This window comes from Cervus elaphus, chromosome 25 (genome assembly GCF_910594005.1).
Source record: "Cervus elaphus chromosome 25, mCerEla1.1, whole genome shotgun sequence".
NCBI classification, from domain to species: domain Eukaryota; kingdom Metazoa; phylum Chordata; class Mammalia; order Artiodactyla; family Cervidae; genus Cervus; species Cervus elaphus.
Genome location: NC_057839.1, coordinates 16,679,260 through 16,699,682, shown reverse-complemented (window position 1 = coordinate 16,699,682; position 20,423 = coordinate 16,679,260). Strand labels below are relative to the sequence as shown.

The window sequence follows — 20,423 nt, the reverse complement described above, 5'->3', positions numbered from 1 at the left end:
ACTGTCCTTAATGTGTTCGTGTCTGTCCGGTACATAACACTCAAATATTAATACCTGCGGAATGAGCTAAAAAATGTTACGAACAACCGCATAGCCTTCATCATACTGCCTTCTTCCTTAATTCCGCCTAAATTTACATGTTTCGTAAAATTTTCTAAGTTCTTTTCATGAATAGGACGCCGGTCAACTTGTTTTTTTATATAGGTGGGGAGGAGGAGCTGCGTGAATATGATACTGATACGTTATAGTTCAGCCAAGTATTTATCTGCGCTGCTCGAGTCATTCCTTCTTAACAGCTTTGCACCAGCAGGCCTTTTGACTTCCCAGTCTTAGCCACTATAAAGACTGGATAGAGGTGGGTCTCTTGTATTTACAGGAGCACAAGAATTTGATGGAGTCGTAGCCAGGGAAACCTTCAATCAAAATCTTGGCGGGGAGAAGTGCAGCAGGACCAACAGCCTTACACACCCGGGAGCGCCAGGCTGCAGCCTCGCGAGATCTGCCGGGTTGCCAGGGCGACGCTTCCGGCTGGCGCGCGCAGCCCGGAGAGCAGGGGAGTTGTGAAATGGGCGGCTAGACCTGCCCGTTGCCGTGAATTCGCCAGAGGGAGCGCGCTTGCGGCCGCGCGATCTCCGCTTTCCCGGCTCCGTCGCTGACGCGTTGTAGACGTTGGGGAGGGAGGCAGCGGCAGCGCGGATCAGGATGAACAGCGCCGGCGGCTTCGGCTTGGGCTTAGGCTTCGGCCTCACCCCTACGGCCGTGATTCAGGTGACAAATCTGTCCTCTGCAGTGACAAGCGAGCAGATGCGGACGCTTTTTTCCTTCCTAGGAGAAATCGAGGAGCTGCGGCTCTACCCGCCCGAGTAAGTGCTCGAGCTTGACTGGGGGAGGGGTGCGGGCCCGAGCGAGACCTCGGGAACCCAGGCGTGGGGGAGAGCGCGGACGGGGGCGCGCTGCCCCGGTCACGTGACCACCGGGTTTACCTTGGTGCCCATGTTTGATTGGGGCACCGCGGCCCCAGCCCCCGACTTCTGTTTTCCTTGTTAGTCGACATTTCGGGGGGATTCTTTGCACAGAATCCTTACAAAGGACTTAGAGGGGTTACCTTCTCGTGCTTCCCGGCCAGTGGTCGTCGCCGAGTCCTCGAATTCAGTGCCCGGCTCCCCCCGTTTTTTTCCCTAACTTAAGATGGCCGCAGGTGGGCCCGGAATAGTCCTCATGGCAAGCGCCTGATGGGGTTTTTGCAATGGAAAATCGCGGAGACTGCGCCTGAGAAACTGTCCGATTCTTAGGGCCTCAGTGTCGGGCCGTTGTTGCCGACAGGGAAGCCTGCGGCTGATGACAAATAGAATTAGGGTCCCTAGGCCTGTGTTCACAAATATAGCATCTTCAGAGGTTAATCTAACCGAGCCCATCCATGTTGTTAAAGATTCATGTCTGTTCACCCATTTGGCATCGGATTAAAATTTCCTCCTAGAAGGTCACACTGCCCTAAACCTTTCAGAAAAAACAGTAATCTGTGCAGGATTATTCCTGCTGTATACTTCTAGAAGTCCAGATTTGGGATGGCATTCCCTGTTCTCAGACAGTTCCCAGGTGCTGTACTTTGAAGTAAGATTTCCCTTGTACGGTAGTATCAGCTCACAAAATTTGTAAGAGGTTTCTGGGTTGTTTATTTTCTTACGGGCATAAACTTTTAAAAACTAGTGTCCAGAATATGAAAATTTCTCAGTGTTTGTTCATTTTGTCAAAATCTTTTGAAGAAAGGGTTAGTAGTTGCCTAAGATTTCTCTTTTTAAAAAAATTGTGTTTGATTTTTTGGGGTATTTCATAGTGATGCATGTAGATCTATTTTTCTTTAGTTTTCTAACTGTACCGCATTGCTACTGCACAGACAGTGATAAAAGTTGGTGTTTGGATTTTTAAATTTTACTTAAGTTTTTCTTCTCATTTTTGTTTCAGAGTATTTCATGCATACAGAAATGCTGAAAGAAAAACTCCCATGTTTCCTTAATCTGTATTTATAGTTAGCCACAGATTTCTGTCTCCCTCTCCCCACCTCTATACACACACACCCATCCACCCACATCCCTTGACTATTTCACTCCTCAACACTTAAATGTGAATCTCTTATGTATATCTCCTGCTTTACCACAGTACTGTTAATGCAGCCAAGAAATTTGACATTGACAATATATAACATCTAAATTTTTTCAGTTAGTCTGTCAACCAACGCCTTTTCTCCATTTCCTTTTTCTGATCTAGAAATAATCAGAGATCACTCAGTAGGTTTGATTGTTTTCTTTAATCTAGGACTACTCCCCGTCTGTCCCCTCACACCCCTTTTTCTCCCCCAGTCATCTTTTTAAAAGTTTTTCGTGAAATTGATATTTTGTCTTGTAGTTTGTGTTGTAAAATGACTCATCTTGGCTATATAAATTGTTTCCACCTGAATAGATTCAGTAATACAGTTTTGCCAAAAATAGTTCATAAGTGGGTGCACATGCATCTTTATTGATTCGTCATCACATATATAGCTTTGGCCATCTTATATAACTTTTGAAAGTGCTTTAAGCTTTCTCTTCATTTAGACACTCAAGACATTTCTGAAAAATTGAGAACTGTTTGGAGGGTTGCTGTATTCTGAATGAATTGAAATCAAATAGTAAAATATTTTGTACATAAACCTTGGTAAACTAACCTTGCTTTCAGGGTTGTGGTAATGTGTCTTATGGGCAGAAGAAATATATCACAGAATATTCTTCATTGCGAACATAACACCACTCACATGGTTGAAAAATGCGTTTGGGTGGCAGTATGCTGCCAGTTAACTGACATTTAGTAAAATGGGCTATTTTTTGAAATCAGATGTTAGTTGCTTGGAGTTTAAAAGTGTAAGGGAATAAAAAAACTGGTTACTTAAACAGTGCATTGATACAGAGTTACTGTGTCACCAACTGTAACGCATTTTGCAAAATTGTAGCATAAATGTAATACATCTAGGCCAGGCAAAATCTTTGACTAGTTATTCTATATTTGCAGTTCCTATTCCTGTTTATCACAAGTATTAACATGCTTTTCTAGTGGTGTGTTTTCTGTTTGCTCTGTAGTTAAGTTGTCATAATCTATGGTCCTTACATTCTGTTTGCAAATTTGGGCTGAAATGTATAAGTATGCAATAGTAGTAGGTGTTTTGAAGACAGAATTCTTTTTTCAGTGTTGTGGAAACAGTATTTTATGATTAATCTTTGGAAGCTGAGTAGAAATTGATTTGTTTTAAATTTGGAACTATATTTCTTTAACAGATTGTGAGAATAGTTTCTCATTTACATTTTAAGGATGCAATTGCTAATATGAAAATTCAGATTTTAAATTAATTTTTTTTTTGGCATGGGGCCATAATTCAATTTCTATTTAAACATTTAAGAATTGGAATAGACATTCATTGTAAATATTAAAAATTCTTATTTGTGCTGCTAGATGACAAATATCCAGACTTTCTATTTTAGTACAGTTTAGTACTGTTTAGTACTAAATGAATCTCACACATCTTGAAAACCTATTTACAATGGTAATAAATTTTTGTCTTTTTTTCAGTAAGCTCTTTATAGAGGTATAATGTGTAGAAAAGTGCATGGATACGGGTATAAAGCTTGATGAATGTTCACAAAGGGAACACATCCCGCATGTGGATAGGATTCTCTGCGCCCTAGAAGTTCTCCTGTGCCCCCTCAAGTGCATAATACATGTAGGGTAATCCTAGCCTCATTTCTACCATCAACCCCGTGTTGATTTTTTTTTGGCTTGCGGGTTTTCTTTACATCTCTGGTCTTAAAAAGCACTGATAAGGTAAAAGCTGTCAGTTAGCTAAAAGTATAACCTGTATAGTCACATTATGAAAAATAGAGACAATGAAACACTGCCAGTGACCCTAGGGCCCTATCAAAGCCTTTTTCCATTTCCATGTGTTTCCCTTCAGTCCTTTTTATATGCATTTATCTTAATATGAATGAGTTGAGTGAAAGTCACTCAGTCTTGTCCGACTCTTTGTGACCCCATGGACTATACAGTCCCAGTCCATGGAATTCTCCAGGCCGGAATACTGGAGTGGGTAGCCTTTCCCTTCTCCAGGGGATCTTCACAACCCAGGGATTGAACCCAGGTCTCCCGCATTGCAGGTGGATTCTTTACCAGCTGAGCCACAAGGGAAGCCCAGGAACACTGGAGTGGGTAGCCTATGCCTTCTTCAGCGGATCTTCCTGACCCAGGAATTGAATCGGGGTCTCTTGCATTGCAGGCGGATTCTTTACCAACTGAGCTATCGGGGAAGCCCTTATCTTAATCTAGTATAGTCAGAAGAATATATACGCTGTTACTGTCAACTTTTTTTACTCAGCCCATAGTACGCATTTTTCATATTGCTGTGTTTTATTTATTGTAATATTTAAAGTCTCAAGTGTATATGTGTGTGTTTGAAATTGTCATTGGATTTTAGCTAGAAGTATTTGAAAATGTGTATTTTTGATTGTCCACAGTGATTGGAGGGCCTCTGGCATTTAGTGGGTGTCAGTAAATCATAAGGAAGTCTTATAGAAAGCAGAATTGTGCCATCCAAAGTATCACTGGAGACCTGTTGAGAAATTATTATGTATCAGTTAATATTTTCGTACATAAAACTACATACTTTGTCCATGCTTTGCATTATATCTTTTTTGATAGATTCTCAGAGGATGTCTAGAAATATAATAAAGTGTTGGAAAATCATAGTGTTACCACATTGAGTTTTTTTTTCAAGATTGTACAGTGCTATCACCATGTTTAATGAAAAATTAGATAACCAGTTATGTGTGTGCATGCTTAGTCATGTCCATCCCATGGACTGTTACCCCACCTCTGTCCATGAAATTTTCCAGGCAAGGATACTGGAGTGTGTTGCCATTTCCTACTCTAGGGGATATTCTTGACCTAGGGATTGAACCTGAGTCTCCTGTGGCTCCTGCATTGGCAAGCAGATTTTTTACCACTGCGCCACCTGGGAAGCCCAGATAACCAGTTAAGGTCCAAGAAATTTAACTGATGCTCAAAAAGTTGGTTCTGTGATTTTTGCATTAAACTCTCAGTGAAAAATTCTGATTATTTTTTGAAAAGTAATTGTAGAACTTTTTTAAAAAAACAAAACTTGATTTAACAAATGAGGTCAATATAAAATCTACTATATTTGAGTACTGTTACTTTCTTTAGAGAAATATCTTTAGAGAAATATTAAACCAGTATCATATGTAACCCCTTTTCAAAATTAAAACTGTAGGTCAGAATTACATTTGTAATGATAATCGTATTTGATTTTTTACAAAGTAAACCTTACTTAACAGCATAGATATACTAGAGAGGAAGATCTAAATGAGATTTGGAAATATGCTGCTGCTGCTAAGTCACTTCAGTCGTGTCTGACTCTGTGCGATCCCATAGACGGCAGCCCACCAGGCTCCACCGTCCCTGGGATTCTCCAGGCAAGAACACTGGAGTGGGTTGCCATTGCCTTCTCCAATGCGTGAAAGTGAAAAGTGAGAGTGAAGTCGCTCAGTCGTGTCCGACTCTTCGGGCGACCCCATGGACTGCAGTCTACCAGGCTCCTCCGTCCATGGGATTTTCTAGGCAAGAGTACTGGAGTGGGGTGCCATTGCCTTCTCTGTTTGGAAATATATTCATTTATAAATATAAATACAAAGTTGTTTGCTGAGATATCTGTATTTAGGCTTGCCACTGTATCATTTTTTGGCTTCCCAGGTGGCTCGGTCGGTTAAAAATCTGCCTGCAATGCAGGTGACAAAGAGGACTCAGGTTCGTTCCCTGGGGTTGGGAAGATCCGTGGAGGAGTGCATGTTAACCCACTCCAGTATTCTTGCTTGGAGAATCCCATGGACGGAGGAGCCTGGTGAGCTATGGTCCATAGGGTCACAGAGTCAGGCATGACTCCAAACTATTGAGCATGTACACACACTGTATCTTTTTAGCTTATAATATTCAAAATAAAGTAGTGCTGCTACTACTCCTGAAAAGCTTGTGTGTTTACATTTTTATAAAGTAGATACTGTGTTGATCTTACTCTCCATTTAAGGGAGGTAGTTGGAGATTGTGAAGAAAATTGCTTTTAGCGCAAGGATCCATTCTTTGATGGTGATGCTGCTCGGAACAGACTGGCCTCTTGTAACCAGGTTTGGGCTTCTGAAACCTCCATAGCATATGGTTTACTAACCAGTCCCACATTTCTTATTCCTGTGGGTGTTTTAAATTTGAAATGGTGTGAGTTTCAAGTAGGGGTATTTGGAAATGTTTGTAGTTTACAACAGTGATGATTTGGGTTTCCATTCTTTTACAGAAGGATCTGTCAATTTAGGAAGTGTAGTTTCAGTGGTAACTTGTTAGTTTCTTCAAGTGCTAAAAGAGATTATACTTGTTGCAATTGCTAGGGCCTTCTTAGCTCCTTGTCATAGGTTTTTTGTGGGGGTGGGGGTGCCAAGGACAGAAGGTGTTACTAATCTAGCTCAGGAAGAGACATTGTTAAGAAGATGAAGATTTCCCTAAGTAGTAAAATATAGGCTAGGCCTCATGGAAACCGGGACTGGGAACCAGAAAGGTATCAGCATCCAAGGTGGCGATCTGCTTCTTCCCGTCAGGATTTATTGTCAGTTTGGTTTGTTTCTGTTTATCGGCTCAGTTTCTCTGCAGACCTATTCTGTGCTCACTCATCTGGCATCTGGCCCACACCCTCACTCTAAGTGCCCTTCCAGCCCGGGAGAGGGTGGTTGTTGAGGTCCTTTTGGTCAGCCTCCCAAGTTACAGGTTTGGGTTCGCCGGTGGAATGGGCCCCGTGCCGTGTGATTGATCAATTGTGGCTTAAAGCTTGCTAGGTCTGTTCGGGGCTTCACAGAGGGAACTGCTGAAAGTAGATAGGATGTCTTGGTAGCACATGTAAGAGGGTACTTAGTTACATTGATATTTTGAAATGACTTCCCAGAAGACTTTGAAACTTGAGCCTTGAAGAAAAGTGGAAGGGGAGTAAGAGCACATCATAGCCAAATGAAACAACATGTACAAAGATGGCTCTGTTGGTTCAGAATGTGTCCTGGGAACAGCAAGTATTTTTAATGCCTGGATTTTTTAAATGATGAGGCAAGAAGAGAAGGATGTCTTTGAGGAAATTTAAGCATGACATGAAGAAATTTAGGGTTTAGAAAGATTATCCTAACAGCTTTTGTGGAAGATTGTTAAATAAAGAGTTGAGATTGGAGGCAGTGTGATTGGTTAGGAGCCATTACAGTAATTCCAGTGAGAAATGATAAGGACTTGAATGAAGGCCTTGATAATGAGAGTACTGAAAGAATTTGTTGTTTTGTCCCTCAGACGTGTCTGACTTTTGGCAATCCCAGGGACTGCAGCCCAACAGGCTTCCCTGTCCTTCACTGTCTCCCGGAGTTTGCTCAGATTCATGTCTGTTAAGTCTGTGATGCCATCTAACCATCTCATCCTTTGTCGCCCCCCTTTGTCTCCTGCCCTCAATCTTTCCCAGCATCAGGGTCTTTTCCAATGAGTCGGCTCTTCGCATCAGGTGGCCAAAGTATTGGAACTTCAGCATCAGTCCTTCCAAAGAATGTTCAGAGTTAATTTCCTTTAGGATTGACTGGTTTGATCTCCTTGCTGTCCAGGGGACTCTCAAGCATCTTCTCCAGCACCACAGTTCGAAAGCATCAGTTCTTCAGCACTCAGCCTTCTTTATGATCCAACTCTCACATCCGTACACGACTACTGGAAAAAACCATAGTTTTGACTAGACGAATGTTTGTCAGCAAAGTGATGTCTCTGCTTTTTGATATGCTGTCTAGATTTGTCATAGCTTTTCTTCCAGGAAGCAAGTGTCTTTTAATTTCATGGCTGCAGTCACTGTCCAGAGTGATTCTGGAGTCCAAGAAAATAGTCTGTCACTGTTTACATTGTTTCCGTATCTATTTGCCAGAAAGTGATGGGACTGGAAACCATGGTCTTAGTTTTTGGAATGTTGAGTTTTAATGTGACAAATACTTGGGAGGCCATTTTCATAGGATATAAAGACCAATTGGATGAAAAAGAAGGAAGAAGGATCAAGGATGGAAACAACCCACAAATCTCAGTAGTTTAATAAAAACAGAAGATTATTTCTTACACTAAATTGATGGGGTTGGTGATGAAGCTGATGTATCAGCCACCCATCTCTTTGATGTTGCTGGTCACTGTGGCAGAGGGACAGAAGGGAGCAATGACCCTTAAAGCTCCTGAATAGGACTACATTTCAGTTCTGCTCATATTTACTTGACCAAACTGCACAGCCATATCTAACTTCAAGGAAAAAAAGAAATAGAATTTTATTATGTAGCCAGAAGGAAATTTGGAAATATTTGGTGAACAGTAGTAATGATGGTCACATTAGTGACTCCCAGATTTCTGACTCAGGTGATGTGGTAGTATCCTTAACTGAGATATGAAATTAGGACAAAGTGCTGGATTGGTATAGAAGGAAGATGATGAATTTAAGAATAAATTCAGTGGTGGGCCCTGTGACCATTACCATGAAGTATTCCAGCAGGCACTTAGATACAGGAATTTAGAGCTCTTAGAAAGGCCTAAATTGGTGCTTTGATAATAGAAAGGTGAGTTAAGTCTGGATGCAGATGTATTTGTTGTTGCGGTTTAGTCGCTAAGTCACGTCTGACTCTTCTGTGACCTCATGGACTGTAGCCCAGCGTGTTCCTCTGCCCGTGGATTTCCCAGGCAGAAATACTGGAGTAGGTTGTCGTTTCCTTCTCCAGGGATCTTCCCAGCCCAGGGACGCAACCCACATCTGCAGGCAGGTTTTTACCACTGCACCACCAGGGAGGCCCGCAGGTGTGTGTATCTCATGACAGATGCATACAGTGCTTCCCTTACATGTTCAGTAGGGGGAGGCTGAAAAGGACTGGCTTGAAGCTTGATTGGATGACCTTAGGCCGGAAAGTATTGAATTCAGTTGGGTGAAAAAGAGGTAGAGTTTTATTTTCATTTTAGCTGCTTTAATTAGCCTGATTAAGTTACATTAATAATAATATATCAACATACAGTTTCAAGTTCTAAGTGTAGATATATTTTATCTCAGTGTTTGGTTAATATTGTAACTACATTTAGCCATTATCAAAGTGGATTTTTTGCTGTATTTAAGTTTTTAATTTTAAGAAGTGATGGATATTTATGGAATTACAAATTAGATAGTACATTAAAGTGGCTTTAAAAGTCTTGATTAACTGAATGATTAAGGTTACATGAAATTTGGAATTAGATAATTAGACTTTAAATCTCATCTTTGCCTTTTACTAGGTCTAGATTGTGGTCAACTTCCTTGACCTGTTTTGTCAACTAAAGTAAATTACTGTTATTGCCCAAGTCATATTTGGTATTTTTCAAATGATCTTACTCTTTTAGTGTGACAGATTGAATGTTTTCAAGGATTGTACATTTATGTTAAACATTAGCTGTGTATCTAGGTTGTGCCTTTTTTTACTTGCTAAAGACAATTACAGATTTTAATTGAACACAGTTATGGGTAGATTGAGAAAATGATTCTTTATGAGGATATAGTGTATTTTGAACTCTAACATGATGGATTCACATTATGGAAAAATTGCTTTCATCTGTGCTGTGTCTGGCTTCTTTTTAATGTAGTCTTGCCTAGATTAAATCTAGTAGGACTTGTAAGAATCTTTTCTCTTTTGCCTATAAAATATATAAATTTTGTTTGTAAAATTGTTTGTCTGGAAAACCACAATGCTGCCTAGTCTGAAGTGGTCTAGTATATGTAGAAGAATTTAATTTTAATTCCAGGTTACCTGATTGTTTTTAGATGTTTGTGAAGTTTTTAATAATTTAAATGTCAGGAATCACATTAAGGAGGATTAGAAATAGTTAAAAATTTGAAGTCTTGAGAGTTGGGGCTATTTTTATGAAAGAGATTTTGCCGATTGATGTGGATGTACCAATTAAACATCCTTGGGTTAAGTCAGCTATTTTCTCATTTCACTGAAATTAAGAATGTGTAAAGTTTCAGATTTTTAACAAGCAGGGCTATAGGCCTGTCTAGATTTCTCTTTAGTCTTTTCAGCAAATCACCATCAAAAGACTAAGTTCTGGTATTTCATGTCTTAGCAACAAAAATTCCTGTCTTGATTATGTAAGATTATGTAAAGATCTAAAAAAGAAATGGTAAGTGAAAATGACAAAACCAACCTAATGTTTATTAGTCCAATTGTTTTTCTTTTTATCTTGCAGCAACGCACCTCTTGCTTTTTCTTCCAAAGTATGTTATGTTAAGTTTCGTGATCCATCAAGTGTTGGTGTGGCCCAGCATCTAACTAACACGGTTTTTATTGACAGAGCTCTGATAGTTGTTCCTTGTGCGGAAGGTTGGTATCTCATATGATTTTTTAAGTTATTTTAATCTCTGTCCTGTCCATTACTACCACTGGCTTTCCTAGAAATTGGCAAGTAGATATGGTATGTTGTGTGTAAGAATGAAATTTGGAGATGGAAAGAATTTTACCTAATAATAAAATATATTAAAATGGTTACTTTATTATGTATATTTGAGATATTATAGTTAGACATTAAAATTTTTTTTAATTGCTTGCCTTCTTTGGTTTACTTTGCTTTATTGTATTTAATTTGCAAGTTTAAAGCAAGCTTTCTGAAATTAAGTTGGTAGCGGATATTATTTAAAATGTGTAAATAAGTGATCCTTTGCCCTTGTGTATACAATATTAATGAAATTTTATAAATAAAAACAATGTACATTTTGCTAAGTGGGGGGTTAGGTGGTAATTATGTTAAAGAAAAATATTCATATTTTAAGGTTTATAGTATCTTCTTAAGGTAATTTACCTTTTTAATGAAACCATTATTTCTTATTCACTGTAATTGTTTGCTGTGCAACTGAAATTTATTTTACTGACTTCTTTTGCTGGTGGGTTGGGGGTGGAGCTAGGGTTGGGGGTGGTGATGGCAATTAAAGAAAAACAATGGAAAACAATTTTCCAAAGCGTCCATCAAGGAAATAGTTGTTTGAGGGGGTAACAAGGCCAAAGGCCTTATAGTAATTCATTAATTTATGACTTAACCTGCTTTAAGAGCTAATTATTATTAATGCTTATTTTTTTTTTAGTAATTTATGTTTACAGAGCCACTAACATATAATAGGCTGTGCTGAATTTGAAAGTTCTGGTGTGTAATTAACTTTTATTCAGAGCACTGATTGTAGCATATGTACATGGATTTTATAATTGGTTATTACAATTTAAATGTCTTTAAAATATATTTTCACTGGTGGCTTGTAATGGTTTTACAACATAAAATTTTTACCTGAAACAGTCTAATGAGTTTTCGTATGTAATGTTTTAAAACCATTTTTAGAAACCAGGCTAACATTAAAATAGTGTGTAGTAAACAGTTTGCTGCACTTTCAAGTTTTTTTGCATATTTCAGAATGCCTGTTCTGGGATGTCAAAAACATTACAGTCAGATACAGTGATGTTATTTTTGAAGTCCCAGAATAGGACCTTCTGGAGATTTTCAGATAAATTTGAAAGTGTTTTTCCCATGCCTGGGGATTACAGTGGGGTAGGGAGAATGAAAATGAACTGAAGTTAATCATTTGCTTAAATCTATTCTTATCTACTAATCTGTAAGCGTACAACGACCCTAAAATTGGAGAACAAGGTGAGAAAAGAGCTGGTAATGGTTTAGTTTGCATACGAAGTTCATACCAATTTTATACCGAGTAAACTGCATGGGAAGAAAATAAGTAGAAGGTTTATTAATGGGAGTATTAATTGTATCAAAAAATTATGCCACCAGCAGCACAGATCTTGTGTGATTTTAGCTTATTATTGAACTGGAAGGAAGAATTTTGTTAGTGTGGCTCTGCTGGAACCTTGCTATATTCCCATAGAATTTTTCAAATATTTGAAAAATGACCATTGTTTGTTATAAATGTTCAAGATTATGGGCATATAGAGGTTCCTTTTTTTGTCTGTTTTACTTGATAGAATTAACTGCATATTTATTGTAATGACTTGAATATTTTTAGTATTAACATTTTGAGACAAAATTTCGCTATTTTTGAACATGAAAATTCATATTTTTATTCTAGTTTAGAACATGAACCTATAAAATAATTGGTATTGGAAAAACATTCAGATACACATTTTTCATTGAACTAGTACAACAGAGATGAATTCATAGAACCTGAAGAATGTCACAGTGAGGTATTAAAAGATCTGATTATGCACTGCAAGCAAAGTAATAATGTATTGTATTAAAAAAGATAGGGAAGTAAATTTGAAGTAAATCAAAGGAAAGAGTTCCAGTGGAGTAAGTTCTGTAAGAGGAGATGTACTGCGTTGCTGTAAGCAGTCTTCTATTTACTTCACTGATTGTATTCTTTCCTTGATACTACAGAAACGGCATAATGAAAGAAGTGAAAGAACCATAGAAAAAAGTTGTAAGACTTTTTTTTCAGTTTCTTTCAATTTGCTGGGTTTTTTTGTTTGTTTTTAATTCAGACGGTAGTATCGTGAGAAGATCCTAAGCTGTTTAAATAATGTTGGATGTGTAATAGTTTCATACGTATTAAGCATTAGCTATTGTTATTAAAACATGCCACTTCAAAATAAAATGTTATACTTTCATTATATTCGTCCAGCTATGACCTCTTTTTGTTGTTGCGTGCATCTCAGATTTCTTTTTATAAATGTTAACACTTAGAAAAAGATAAGGTCAAAGATAGGGTGTCAACCTAATCATCAGTCATAAGTTTATGTCCACATTTTCTGGTAGATGGATTTTGACTATTAATTTGGTTTTGTATGTTTTCTCTATGTGATATTTGTGCATTATTAGATGACTAGACTGGCCAAGGCAGACCTGTTACACTTGCCTGAGTTAGGCATTGTTTGCCATGCCACTAAACCTGCCGTCAAGTGAAACCTTCATTGGGGAAATGAGATCGGAGTCTGAACCGCAGAAGATGGACGCCCTGTCTCTGTTTTTTATTGTTTTACTTTAATTTCATTTCTTTTTCTTTATTTTGTCCCTTTTTTTTTGGTTTTGTTTTGTTTTGTTTTGTTAAATCTCTTTCACTTTAACTCGTGAGCTGGTTTTCCAGTTCTTTGTAAATGGTATTCCATTAAGAGTTCATAACATTGCGTTGCAAATTATATTGGGAGATGATTAGTAGAACTCATCCTTAACATAAGTTTTCACAGTAAATTTGTACACAGTTTCACGAAGCTCAGTGCTAGTTTCAATTGGTGTTTATAAACTGATCGGGTACATTTTGTTCCCGAAACACTAAAACAGTGGTGAGATTCTTATTTAGGAGCACGTTTTTGATCTCAGTGTAACTTTTTTGCAGTTTTCTCCCAAGTCTGCAACTCTCATAAAGACCAACTGATAACTTCTAATTTTCATCCTTGTCCCTTAGAATTTTAGGCATACACAATCATCAAGGAAAATAAGTAAATTTCTTATAACATTCTGGGGGTAGAGAACAAGAAGAGACTTTTCACTTTTATGATAGTTAGTTATTATAGAAAATAACATTGATTTAAAAACAACACTTTTAGTTGCCTATGTGGGGAATGGATACTTGAGAAACTGTTTAATATTTACTTGCGTGTGTATTTCTTTGCTTGAATTTTTGATTGAAAAATGTTCAGAGATTACTTGTTTCTAAATAGATTCTGAGATTAGGATGCATGAGAGAATTGTTTTCCTCTCAGTTGTCTTTGATGAGTACAGTTTGGGATAAATGCCAAGTACTTAATTTGCTTTATGCTTTTATACATTCTGATAGTATTTGGAGGATAAATTTGGTAGAATTTTATCTTGGAAATTAAGCAGTGGGACTTTTAGATTACCTTTAATGGTAATAATAATAAATATTGTGCTTTTAGTTAGACTTAATACTTATAATAGTTCATTATGTTGTGAGAGGCGGTGAGAGTCAGATATCCTACTGACAACTGTTTTTAAGCCAAGAGTGAATGACTTTAAGTAATCAACTTTTGGCCTAGGTTAAATACCCTTTTTTGTTGGTATAGTCTTTCTGCACTGTTTTGTGTGTATAGTTTTGCTTATTTAATCAACAATTAATCTTAAATTGGGACATTACTAAATTGGAATTCTTTGTTTTTTAGGTGCATGAATTAGGGTAGTAAAGCATAGGATTTGTACCTTAGGATCTCAGTTGATTTATCAACGTGTTCAGGTTTTACAAATATTTAAAAAAGAATACTTACTTTTAACAGATAAAACAGGTTTGATAGCAATGTAAATAGTATAGTATATATGTGAGTATACAGATAGATGTCTTAATGCTAGTAACTAATAAATACAAAATAATTCGATGTTTTCAAGTAAGATCCTCCCACCTTTTAATAATCTTTATGCATGTTAAAATCTGTGCTTACGCAGAATTTACTGAAATAATAAAATGACTTTGTTTTTGAAATTAGTAAATTAAGCTTATATAGACTTAGAATAAATAGACATTTGCTAAAGCTAAGAAAGTGTTATTTTTCTATTCCTATGAATAAGGTATAACCACTATTTAAAGCAAATTTTAAAATTCATCTTGAATTCAATCCACATTTAGAAGTGCATCCAATAATTTTTTTTAGAGATTTATCCCTGCACATCTGGTTGTATTAAGTAGAATTTTACCGCTGAAACCCAGTGTTACACTTTCTTGAAAATTTACTCCATATGCTAGTTGCAATTTGGTGTGACTTTGTACAGTGTTTTAAATTACTTTGAAGAATTCATAATAGAAATGTTTGGTCAAATAACACATAATTATGTATCAGTAGTTCTTCTGAAATTGCTGTGTATAGTCAGTTTTTCTTAGATATTTTATTTTTCAAAGGGTTAAGAGAAAGCAGAAAAAAGTGTGTGAAAGTCATAGTCCTTATCAAAACTGATTGATTAGAATTCAGTAATTAAATGTGGCAAATTGATGGACTTAATTCAGAGTAAATTTTCATTTTTTTACTTGTAGGGATTTCTTCTTAGTGTCTAGGATTATTTTAATGTTATTGTTATTATTATTAGGCACTTACGCTGCTTATTACAAGGAAGACATTTAGGCATTAACCCACCCCTCTTCAGATAAGTATACGTAAATTGGTTCTAAAAGTCAGTAATTTAAGAAGTTTCCTGAGACTCAGGAAAGTTTTTTTATTTTCAAAAATGATAGTTTCCCAAGGTATATATATTCTTTGAAACTGGATTCTTTTGGTCATCTCTGACATTGTTGGTGAGATGCCTCGTTAACTGAATGGGTGTAGGCTTCCTTTTCAACTGAAGCTGGTTACATGCAGTAGCTTTGTTTTTTTCTGTCTACTTGAAATTAAATGGAATCTATTAGAAGATTATCAAAATTGTTTGCATCACAAGTAGGTAGTTTAAATTAACAGGATAGGGACACTCGGGAATAAATTTCAATTCGCACATATTTGTTTTTTTCTTTTTCTTTTTTTTGACTAATTTGGTTATTTGCCATTTCTGGGGATTAAACTTTAAAAAATGTTCTTCTTTTCTGTATCTGATGTTCTGTGTGCTATTAGTGATGCAGCCAACACGAACGGTTGTCATGTGTAACACAACTTTCGATCACCGCGAAAACACCGTCCTGGAAAAGCGTCCATGCTTGATATCGTTTGGTTCATGAACATTAAGTTTCCAGTACAGGTGACCCATAGCTCAAAGTGTTAAATAATTGTCTACATTATTCAATTTTTAAAATAATATTCCATTAATGAGATTGTTAGTCTTTGAAATTTTGCTCACTTTTATTTTTCCTAGTAGAGCAGGGTAAAAGGAAAGACTTAAGTTCTTATTTATTTCTTTATATGGATCTGATAGATTCATTTATTATTATTATTTTTTAAGTGCAAGGGTAATTGTAAAATCATAGTGTAAAGTTGTGTGGTGTTTCTGCTTTCTGTAATGTTTGGAACTTGCCTCTGCAGGTAAAATCCCAGAGGAAGCCAAAGCCCTCTCTTTATTGGCTCCTGCTCCAACCATGACAAGTCTGATGCCTGGTGCAGGCTTGCTTCCCATACCGACTCCAAACCCCTTAACTACAGTAAGTGTGAGACGATACGCCCTCTTCCAAGAGGGGTGAACATTAAACTGTGTCATCGGCTAAGTAAAGAGCTTAGAAATTTTTTTTTTTTTTGTAAAGAGCTTATAAAACTATTTCTATTTTACTTATATTAATTTATTTTTGGGTTGCGTCACCCAGCATGTGGCGTCTTAGTTCTCCAACCAGGGGCTGAACCTGCACTCCCTGCATTGGGAGTGTAGAGTCTTAACCACTGGACCACCAGGCAAGTCGTTATTTCTATTTTAAATACAGTTTTTTTAATGGAGAGGATTTGATTGAAATGTCTGCCTAATTTTTTCCTCATGTTGTCACTGACCTGAAATGCCGTTTGGAATTGCTTATGAAGTAGTTGGGGATTCATTTAAATTTGAGAACTGAAGTATATTATTCATTAGTAAATCAGTTACTGGAACCCAGCACTGTAGATAGCATGAGGAATTCGGAGAGTCTAGGTACCTGTATTTCCCAGTTCAGGGGGACTAAATCCATTTGAAAAATATGAAATAATTTACTGTCTTGATAATGGGGAAAAAACGTCTCAGAGAAGCTTTTTTCTGATACTGAGAAAATGTAACATGGTAAAAATAGTTTCTTGTTAACTAAGCGTAATTTAATGCCTCCTTTGTGATTTCCAAATGGTGTTAAAAAAGACGTGCTGTTACTGAGTTCTTGGTTTATATAAAAGAATCTGGTCATTTATTTATTTATTTATTTTTTTTGTCGTTTATTTTAAAAGAGTCATTTTTCTGTAAAAATAAACCCAAGACAAAATGCAAAACTAACTTTAATTGAAAGTTGTATTTAGCTTTGTGATACCAGGTTATTAAGGAGTGAACCAGTAAACTTTATGATTTTAAGTTACTTAATTTATCCAAGTTTTAGAAGTGATTTTTGAAACTTGGGAAGTGCTAGATTTTAGGATTTTTACATGACATTGTTCTACTGAAGACCTATGTTATGATCCATGGGGGGAAAGTGCTTTTTACTTTAACATCTGATCATTTGAATTGCGCTTTTTAGAAATTTGAGTTTGGGTATGTTTTGGCATATTTGAAGATTAATTCCTGAATCACCATCTTTTTTTCCCCTCTCCTCAGAAAATATTGTCTTGCTGTTGTGAGCATTATTAGGTTTATTTGTCAACAGTATAACGTCTTTATTATTTAATTTGTTGCTTTGACGGGAAATGATTCCTTTTAATTCAGCTGTAGATGTCTATTGTTATATAACTTAATTCATGAAGTTATAAAACACGGGGAAGGTGGCCCATTGTGATCCGGCTCCTGGCTGCTTCTCTGACCTTTTTTCCCTGCTTGTTCCCCTCTACTTCAGTCATACTGGCCTTGTTTTTTTGGATATGCCAAATATATTTCTGCCTTGGAATATTTATTTAGTCTCTGCCTAGAACATTTCTTTTCTGGACATTAAAAAGATTCACTCTTTGATATGAGTGAATGAAACCTTTTTTTTTTCTTGAATGAAACCTTTTATAAGGTCTCTACTTAATAGGGAGATTAAGTCTATAAAGTCTTCAGGGAGGCTGAGGTTTCTATGTCAGAAGGCAAAAGTTTTATATTGGGAGTCCAGATCATCTTTATCCCCTCAAAGACCGAAAGGGCACTCGTGAGTATTGTGTTGACCAAATAGTTTGTGTGGGCTTTTCATAACATCTTAAGGAAAAACCTGAACGAACTTTTTGGCTAACTCAGTATTTAGGTGGTTTGGACCAGGGCCGTAATAGAGACTAATCTAAAGAAGGGTAGTTGTATTGTTACAGAGAAGCCATATCCATTAGATCTTTCTGCTATGATGGAGATGTCTGAATCTATACTATGTAGTATAGGAACCATTAGCAGCATGTGGCTATTGAGCACTTGAAATTTGACTGGTGTGACTGAGGCATTGAATTTTAATTAAAATTTAGATAGCCCTATGTGATTGGTGGTTACCATGTCAAATGGCACAAGTGTTGAAGAATGGTATAGGGCAAAGAAGAGAGAGACAAAGTTTCTAAAGAAAAAAGACTGAATCATCTTTACATTTTGGAAACAAAGGGGTTGGGTTAGATGATTTGGAAAAGCCCATTCCAGATATATAATTATATGTCCCAGTGGAGAAATTTCTAAGTCAAAGGGTGGACAGCTAGGAATAACTGGAAAAGTCTGTTTTAAATCCAGGCAGAACTAACAAGACTCATAATTGTAATTTAGCTTAGTTGTATATAATAATTCTCTTGTACAGTAGGAAAAAACTTGAAGGTGTGACCCTCAATCATTTGAATGTTAGACTGTCAGAGGTGAGATAGAAAAAGGAGTGTCATTAGAGGCAACATATGGAAAAAGGCTAGATCATTCATGTGTTTTGAACTAAAGATATTTTCTACAGTGTTATGATAACTTGATGATAGCAACAAAGCTAAAGTCTGTTAGCAGCACGATACCACAGATTATGTTCATAAAAACTATGAAGGAAAAAACAGTGATGCAGTAGAGAGGAAATGTGGCTCTCCATAAGGTCAGGGAGAACTTGGAGAGGTTGACTGACCGGATGGTTGAAGAATTCAGCCAGCAGAAGCTCGGGTAAGAGCTTTTCAGGGTAGATGGAATGCCAGGTAAAAAGCCCTAAGTGAGAAAAACGTGTGTGTTCAAGGTACAGAATGGCTTGGTTTCAGGGTAGGGGTTTAGGGAGGTAGGGTAGAAGTTGTTTTGAGATTAGAGGGGCAGGTAGGGCACTGATTATGTAAGGTTTTTAGGCCACAGAAAGAAGTTTGAATTTTATTCTAAAGGGTTTTAAGCAGAGATAAAACTTGATGTGATGTTTTAAAAAGATCACACATGGGTTGCTATGACAAGTAAGTGTAAGTGATACTGATTTCATAAACTAGTAGTTTTGCCTTTAGAAAGTATTGTTAAAATTTTAGTAGATTGGCAACAGTATAACAATATGTAGTTGGTTAACTTAATTGGCTTAAATTGCCCAGGTGAAAATGAAAGTAGCAGTGTTTTTGTTTCTTAAAAAGTCTTTTCTTGAATCTGCAGAATGTTTCATTTTCAAATTCTCAGGTCTATCTTTTCAAGTTTAAATTCACACTAAAGCATGTTTCTTAACGTTTGAACTAAAAGCTACTGCAAATAGTAAGAACTGACAGGGTTTCCAGTTCAAGATGGCAGAGTTAAAGAACGTACACTCATCTCCTGCAAAAGCACCAAAATCACAGCTAGCTATTGGACAACCATCCACTGGAGGATCCTCAGTTCAGTTCAGTTCAGTTCAGTCGCTCAGTCGTGTCTGACTCTTTGCGACCCCATGAATCGCAGCACGCCAGGCCTCCCTGTCCATCACCAACTCCTGGAGTTTACTCAAACTCATGTCCATCGAGTCGGTGATGCCTTCCAGCCATCTCATCCTCTGTCGTCCCCTTCTCCTCCTGCCCCCAGTCCCTCCCAGCATCCGGGTCTTTTCCAATGAGTCAGCTCTTCGCATGAGGTGGCCAAAGTATTGGAGTTTCAGCCTCAGCATCAGTCCTTCCAATGAACACCCAGGACTGATGTCCTTTCGGATGGACTGGTTGGATCTCCTTGCAGTCCAGGGGACTCTCAAGAGTCTTCTTCAACACCACAGTTCAAAAGCATCAATTCTTTGGTGCTCAGCTTTCTTCACAGTCCAACTCTCACATCCATACATGACTGCTAAAAAGACCATGGCCTTGACCAGACGGACCTTTGTTGGCAAAGTAATGTCTCTGCTTTTTAACATGCTGTCTAGGTTGGTCATAACTTTCCTTCCGAGGAGTAAGTAGTCTTTTAATTTCATGGCTGTGATCACCATCTGCAGTGATTTTGGAGCCCAAAAAAATAAAGTCTGACACTGCTTCCACTGTCTCCCCATCTATTTCCCATGAGGTGATGGGACCAGATGCCATGATCTTAGTTTTCTGAATGTTGAGCTTTAAGCCAACTTTTTCACTCTTTCACTTTCCTCTTTCACTTTCACTTTTTCCTCTTTCACTTTCATCAAGAGGCTTTGTAGTTCCTCTTCACTCTCTGCCATAAAGGTGGTGTCATCTGCATATCTGAGGTTATTGATATTTCTCCTGGCAATCTTGATTCCAGCTTGTGCTTCTTCCAGCCCAGCGTTTCTCATGATGTACTCTGCGTATAAGTTAAATAAGCAGGGTGACAATACACAGCCTTGACGT

The 20,423-nt window shown here is 37.4% G+C and overlaps 1 protein-coding gene across 4 annotated transcripts in view; it reads left to right on the top strand.

Annotated features, from left to right (window-relative positions):
• The first annotated feature begins 537 nt into the window (after positions 1–537).
• SREK1 (splicing regulatory glutamic acid and lysine rich protein 1) overlaps positions 538–20,423 on the top strand; it is a 46,950-nt gene continuing 27,064 nt past the window's right edge. The window contains exons 1-3 of one of the 4 annotated variants that reach the window (XM_043887217.1): positions 538–863; positions 10,333–10,466; positions 16,089–16,204. In XM_043887217.1, coding sequence (XP_043743152.1) covers positions 703–863; positions 10,333–10,466; positions 16,089–16,204 — 411 coding nt within the window. In that variant the 5' untranslated portion in view covers positions 538–702. Of the gene's footprint in view, positions 864–10,332; positions 10,467–12,957; positions 15,808–16,088; positions 16,205–20,423 lie in introns of those variants that run through there. The other 3 variants (XM_043887216.1, XM_043887218.1, XM_043887219.1) reach the window with 3 other exon arrangements.